General features: G+C 42.8%; 1 protein-coding gene and 1 non-coding gene across 2 annotated transcripts; both read right to left on the bottom strand.

The window, feature by feature from the left end:
* Positions 1-262: 262 nt before the first annotated feature.
* LOC114676824 (uncharacterized) lies at positions 263-6,180 on the bottom strand. Its single transcript, XR_003727901.2, has 2 exons — positions 6,045-6,180; positions 263-528 (listed from the first exon to the last, which is right to left on the bottom strand). It is a non-coding gene; the product is annotated as an uncharacterized LOC114676824 (transcript).
* KRTAP19-8 (keratin associated protein 19-8) lies at positions 617-784 on the bottom strand. The gene has a single exon (XM_077995860.1). The coding sequence runs from the start codon at positions 782-784 to the stop codon at positions 617-619; it is 168 nt and encodes a 55-aa protein (XP_077851986.1).
* Positions 6,181-6,670: the final 490 nt, after the last annotated feature.

The following is a 6,670-nucleotide window of genomic DNA, read 5'->3' as shown; positions in this document are numbered from 1 at the left end:
AGGCATCCAAAAGAGTCAAATTTGTAGAATCCAAGAGTAGAATGACAGTTACCACGAGCTAGGGGAAGGGGGAAATGGGGAGTTATTGACAAAAAGGCATGAAGTTTCAGTCAGACAAGGTGAACGGACTCTAGAGATCAGCTATACAGTATGGTACCTTTAGTCAGCAATAATGTATGGTCAACTCAAAAAGTTGTTAGGAGGGTAGATGTCATGTTAAGTGTTCTTACCAAAATAAAATAGAAAAAAATTTTCAACCAAGTTTGCTCTACTATTAAAATTAGTTTATTGAAATAGAAGAGTTGGTGCCATTTGATATATTAATAAGGGAAGAGAGGGATTCACAGCTTGAAAGGTGAGATTCTAGGTCATTCTACAGGAAGGGTTCCCCTTGCTGCTGCCACTGTTTCTGTTGTGTTTGTTGCCAGAATTGAGTCTTCACTCTGAAGAGTTCACAAGGCACCCTTTGCTGCTTTGTCTGGTTTATCAAGAAAGTGGCTGTGCAGTTGACAGAGGGGGTAAAAAGACCTGAAAGGAGAATTAAGTCAGGATGATACACAGATTCTAGTGATCCAAAGAATGAGTTCACTCTTCAGTAGAAGCTAGATAATCCATATCATCCATAGTATAATGGTTGGCAGCAGCTGAATCCATAGCCTCCATAGCCACAGCCATAGCCTAGCCTGCGGAAGCTGCCACAACCGCAGCCAAAGCCATAGACCCAGCCACCAAAGCCTCCAGAACCACAGCCCAGGCCTCCATAATAGCTGCTGTAGTAGCTCATGGTTCAGCAACTGTAGATGTATTTGGAGGTCAAAGGCAAGTTTCCTGAGTACAACTATCACCAGCTTCCCTGGGACTTTTGTACATCCTCAGTGATGGGTAGGGTAGACTTCTCATGGCGTAGATTCAATTGCATGAAAAGAATCTCATTCACCTTAAAACTGTAGAACAATTCCTGACACTAAGTAAATATGTTTCCATTTGATTTCTGTGCAGTTTGGATTCCACAGGATGGTTATGCTGTCTTCAAAGCCCTCCTGCTTTGACCATCATAGTTAAAGCTCTATAATCAGACATAAGAGCAGCAATCAGCTTCAATTTTGTCACCTATAATTGTTCTTTCATTACATCCCTTCCCAGTGTCTGATTCTTAATGTATTCCTTTCCCAAATATTTAATGCCCAACTAATGCATCCCAGGCGCTATGCTCAGAGCTAGGGATACAACTGTAAATAAGAACTGCCCTTCCCAATCCCATGAGTTTTACCCCTTCATCTTTGTTATTTAAGTTATTGAAGTAATAGAAGAGGTACATTTACTGTATAAATCCAACAAAATGTGGCCAACAGCACAATAGGATCACATTTATTTTTTTAGGAGAGAGAAAAAAACCCAAATGGCAAAATTTTGTTTCCTTACACATTACTACCCTTTTACTCAATGTTGTTTATGAAACTTTTGATGGCTCTTAGCTCTTACTGCAAGATTCTTTTCCATTATTCAATGTTTATATAGGAAATACCACTGGAGGCAAGAGCTGTGGGTGTGATTTTTGCAAAGTAATACCTTATTCTTCATCTTTGTAATCTTCTTCTTTTTTAAAAATAAACTTTTAAGGCCAGGCGCGGTGGCTTATGCTTGTAATCCCAGCATTTTGGGAGCCCAAGGTGGGCAGATCACCTGAGGTTGGGAGTTCGAGACGAGCCTGACCAACAGGGAGAAACCTCGTCTCTACTAAAAACACAAAATTAGCCAAGTGTGATGGCGCATGACTGTAATCCCAGCTACTCGGGAGGCTGAGGCAGGAAACCAGGAGGCAGAGGTTGCAGTGAGCTGAGATCGCGCCACTGCACTCCAGCCTGGGCAACAAGAGTGAAACTCCATCTAAAAAACTAAAAATAAAAAAATAAGAATAATAATCTTCTAAAGAGATTAACATCTGAGTATTGGCTCTATGCATCTGACTCCACAGCCACAGGTGGGCAGGCAGCCTTCTCTGCCTTACTGAATTTCTAACACGATCAGGAAAGAGGTTTTAAAAAGTTGTTTTCCAAATTCTGGGATTCCGTCTTTTGTTCTCTAAGGAAACCTTAATTAAACTATAATTTACAGAAATACGTAAAATTAAACATACTTAAATATGACATTTTCTTTTTGAAGAATGAAGCCCACTGAAGTGTTCATAATGAGGGTCAGAATCATTACTACTTAACCATTGGTATCAAAACCAATTTCAAACACATAAGCAGTAGAATTATTCTATGTACTATTAATAATCACTTCAGGTAGAATAATATAATATAGGAACTAGTGTAACCTCTTATTTTACAGATGATGAAACAGCATTGGAGAAGACTGGTCAGATCACCCAGTGAGTGACAAAACCCAGACTAGAACCTAAATCATTCACTTTCACCTCTTTCTTTTCATCATCATATTTTATAGATGTTGAACAACAAAGGCAAAAGCAAGAAATATTGTATTATCACAACAGAAAAATGAAAACTTTTCTTTGCTTTCTGGGCTGGTGAGCTTTCTCATTTTGATTTTTGATCTATATGCTGATTGGTCTGTTCCTTTCCTTTGGGCCAGAACTCAAAGGACTAAAATTAGCAAGTGAAAACTGAACGTCACACCCACTTATTCTCGATGTGATTACAATCAAAATGCTTGTTGCACTGATTGTTCAAGAGATGTAAAACTGAGAGGGGAGAACAAAGATAGGTTCAAAAGTTTTGAAGTGGAAAGTTGAAGCCCAACTCCTTTTTGTCTTAGAGTTAAAAGTATATGTATTCACCAAGAGATAAATATTAAAGCAAAACAACATGTAAAATAGGACTCTTAGTTTTAGCTGAGGACCTGTATCATCAGTGACAACAGCTCTCAGATTACAAAGAAAGGTGGTAATCTACCTGAGAAGGACTTGCAAAGGGAGCTGTAGAAACCTAGATCTGCAGTCTGCAACTAATTGAAACCCTCTTTGCAATAATTTTAACTGACAAAATTGTAACAGTGAAAGAGATCTGATCTAACCGACTGCTTCTTGCTTTTAACCTCTAAGCTGTCCTTGTTCATTCCTGGGTGTAGGCCAAACTAACTTTGGGAGGAATTTATAGTTTAACTTCAAAACAAAGATGATAACAGCCCTTTCCTGAGATAAAGCCCCTTCTTGCATGAGGACCAGTCTGCCTTTGTAGGACTAACAAATGAACTATAAGATTAGAGGCCAGGTGCAGTGGCTCACCTGAGGTCAGGAGTTTGAGACCAGCCTGACCTATATGGTGAAACCCCATCTCTACTAAAAATATAAAAATTAGCCAGGTGTGGTGGTGGGCGCCTGTAGTCCCAGCTACTCGGGAGGCTGAGGCAGGAGAATTGCTTGAACCCAGGAGGTGGAAGTTGCAGTGAGCCAAGATTATACCACTGCACTCCAGCTTGGGCGACAGAGCGAGACTCCATCTCAAAAAAAAAAAAAAAAAAAAAAGATTAGGAAGTGTGGCTTCAGAGTCATGCAGCCAGAGGCTCCAGCTGCAAGATTCTCAACCTCCCCGAGTTGCTCCTGGGGATAACATCAGTGTCGTAAAACCTAAGATCAGCACTTGAAATATTTGGCAGACTTTGCCTTCTGATGCACCAAGGGATGCCACCCAAACAAGTAACCTGGCTCAATGAGTTCTGCAATCCCACCCAGAAACAGAAGATAACAAGAAGACCCACTTCAACCCGCTGATTTCATCCTGACCCAGCCACTCAGTACCCCCCACTTCCCGATCCCCTACCCACCAAATTATCCTTAAAAACCCTGATCCTCAAATTTTCAGGGAGACTGATTTGAGTAATAATAAAACTCCAGTCTCCTGTACAGCTGGCTCTGTGAGAATTAAATTCTCTATTGCAATTCCCCCATCTTGATAAATTGGCTCTGTCTAGGCAGCGGGCAAGAACCCATTGGCCAGTTACACTAAGCTCCTATCTCCAATCATGAAATACGCTGGAGAGGCCAAGCATTAGGAAGGGGAAGAGATTCCTTTGGAAATGGTCTTCAAGAACCTAGGCATTTTCTAGCCAACTTCCATGGGAAGTGTACTGTATCCCTTGAATTTGGAAGGCACAGCCAACTGCTGTCTGACTCAGGGCTGGGAAAGTGACTACAGGTGAGAGACAGGGCTGAACAGTCCATCGCAATGAGCCAGGGCTGAGTTTCAGAGTAACCTTGCCCCCTATCTGTGACTGTTCAAAGATACATGGTTCCTGGCTGCCAGATAGGAATCTGGGGTGGGAATGCCACTGAGCTGATTTAAAAGGGATCCTGGTCAAGAGGGTGAAGCAACCTCAGCCAAAGCAATTTGGATGGTCCCATGAGATGCAGAAAGTGAGGGAGGATGTGAGCAGTCCACTAGAGGGATTGTTATACCAGAGCACTGATGAGAGGCCCATGAGTGCAAGAGTCAGCTCCAAAAGATGCACAATTCGGAGAACCCTCTGGTCAGATTGTCAGAGGCATGCATCTCTCCCCCACTCCCTGTTTTAAGCCCAGAAGAGTCAGAGCAGCCTAGAGCTGAGACCGATGCTTAAGAGAGAGGTCCACCCTGCCTCTCTCACCACTGCTGGTTTATAGGTTTACAGAGGAAAGTTGAAGCCCAACTCTTTCTTGCACAAGAGTTGTTAAAAGTAATATATTGGCCGGGCGCGGTGGCTCACACCTGTAATCCCAGCACTTTGGGAGGCTGAGGTGGGCGGATCATGAGGTCAGGAGATCAAGACCATCCTGGCTAACATGGTGAAACTCTGTCTCTACTAAAAATACAAAAAATTAGCCAGGCGTGGTGGTGGGCACCTGTAGTCCCAGCTACTTGGGAGGCTGAGGCAGGAGAATGGCGTGAACCTGGGAGGTGGAGCTTGCAGTGAGCTGAGATCGCTCCACTGCACTCCAGCCTGGGCGACAGAGCAAAACTCTGTCTCAAAATATATATATATATATATATTTAGCAGCACTAGTGTAGTTCTGGTAATAGGCATAAATTATACCTGAGAAAGTACTGATCTGATATTCGTGGTAAAATCATCCCCCCAAACTGAGTTGACTTACAGAGCTAGCGAGATATATGTGTGTGTGTACACACACAAATATATACATACTTACATATTCTTGCAGAGCTAACAATATATACACGTGTACACACATGTATATACACACACATATACACACATATGTATATACACACATATATGTACATATACGCACATATACATATATACATACACACATATATATACACACATACACATATATACAAGTCTTTATAGTCAGTGATATAAGGAGGCTATTTTTAAACGTATATAAGCAGAAATTTTGTGTTTATGTAAAAACACTGATATACAGTATAAAAACACTGATATACTGATATACACTTTTATTGTTTCTCTCCATTTATGGGCCATACTAAGTTTTAGGATATAAAAGCACAGCCGAAATCCTGGATGCTATGTGACCCCAAGGTAATACTCTCGAGCTGCTTCTGCCAGAGAGCTGACTCGTGGCATCGCATGTAAGGAGCCCTGATGGTCTACCAAGGGGAGTGTGTCTTCAGCCTGGACACCAAGGAGAAAGTGCTTCCTCCCACTCAAGGGAATCCAAACACCTCTCCTACTGCCACAGCAAGCAGAACCTCCATCACATCAGAGAAACAAATGCAGCTGGAAAAAGAAGACCACAGAGTCAGAGCATTCAGGCCGGCGAGGCCCAGAGCTGCAGTCTCAGGCCAAAATTCTTTAAGTCTCAGGCCAAAATTCTTTTGGCAGGCAGTACAGAAAAATAACTATATCCTTAGAAATCAAGTGATAAAGATTGAGTGATTGAGAGAAAAACTGCCTTTAAAGACAGAAGAATAAGCTATCAGAAATGAGGAAAAGAGATCCAATGCAAGAATCAGACAGGGTACAAAGAAGAGATTGGAAGATAATTTTTTTTTCTGAGAAAAAATGGAGATAATCATGATTAAAAATAATCATTGCCTTTACAAAGACCCACTCTTACTTACCCTGTGGAAACCGGGATTTGTAGCTCCTTTATCGTTGTTTAGCTGGCATACTAGTCCTAGGATACCAAGCCGATGTGCTTTCATTCTTGGCAATATCTGCAACCACATGAAAGCACTGGAGTTCTCTGGGAAACCGATTTGGGAAAGGAGTTGTGAGTATGGGATGTTTAGTAAGGAGAGCCCTAGGATCCGCCCTAAGGAAGGGAGCCTGGGCTGACCTCTCAGGTCCTCTGCAGCTAGACTGGCCCTTGCAGTGCTGTGCCAGATGGCCAGGCCTTTATATTCCTATACTGATCAGTCATCAAATGTGGGAAGAAGTGTGAGCTTGGGTGAGCAGCTCAGCAGCTGAGCCAATCCTGGAAGGGGCTCACAGCTGCAGGTTGTGTACTCACCATGCTCCCAGTGCCTGGGGAACAAGTCAGTTCTTGGAGGGGATCTGGCAGCACATCCCGGTGTTGAGCACATGCTACCCCAGGCTCCTGCTGCAGATGCTGCCCGGGCCTCGCCTGTATGGTTAGACCCTCAATGCCAGCAGTCCTCCTGTTACGGTTTGGCTCTGTGTCCCCACCCAAATCTCATGTCGAATTGTAATCCCCACGTGTTGGATGAAGTGCCTGGTGGGAGGT

This window comes from Macaca mulatta, chromosome 3 (genome assembly GCF_049350105.2).
Source record: "Macaca mulatta isolate MMU2019108-1 chromosome 3, T2T-MMU8v2.0, whole genome shotgun sequence".
NCBI lineage: Eukaryota > Metazoa > Chordata > Mammalia > Primates > Cercopithecidae > Macaca > Macaca mulatta.
This window is presented reverse-complemented; position numbering and strand designations above follow the sequence as displayed.

What these genes read in the sequence shown, in the direction of transcription:
- KRTAP19-8 (XM_077995860.1), bottom strand. Translation starts at nt 784, where the DNA reads ATGAGCTACTACAGCAGCTATTATGGAGGCCTGGGCTGTGGTTCTGGA.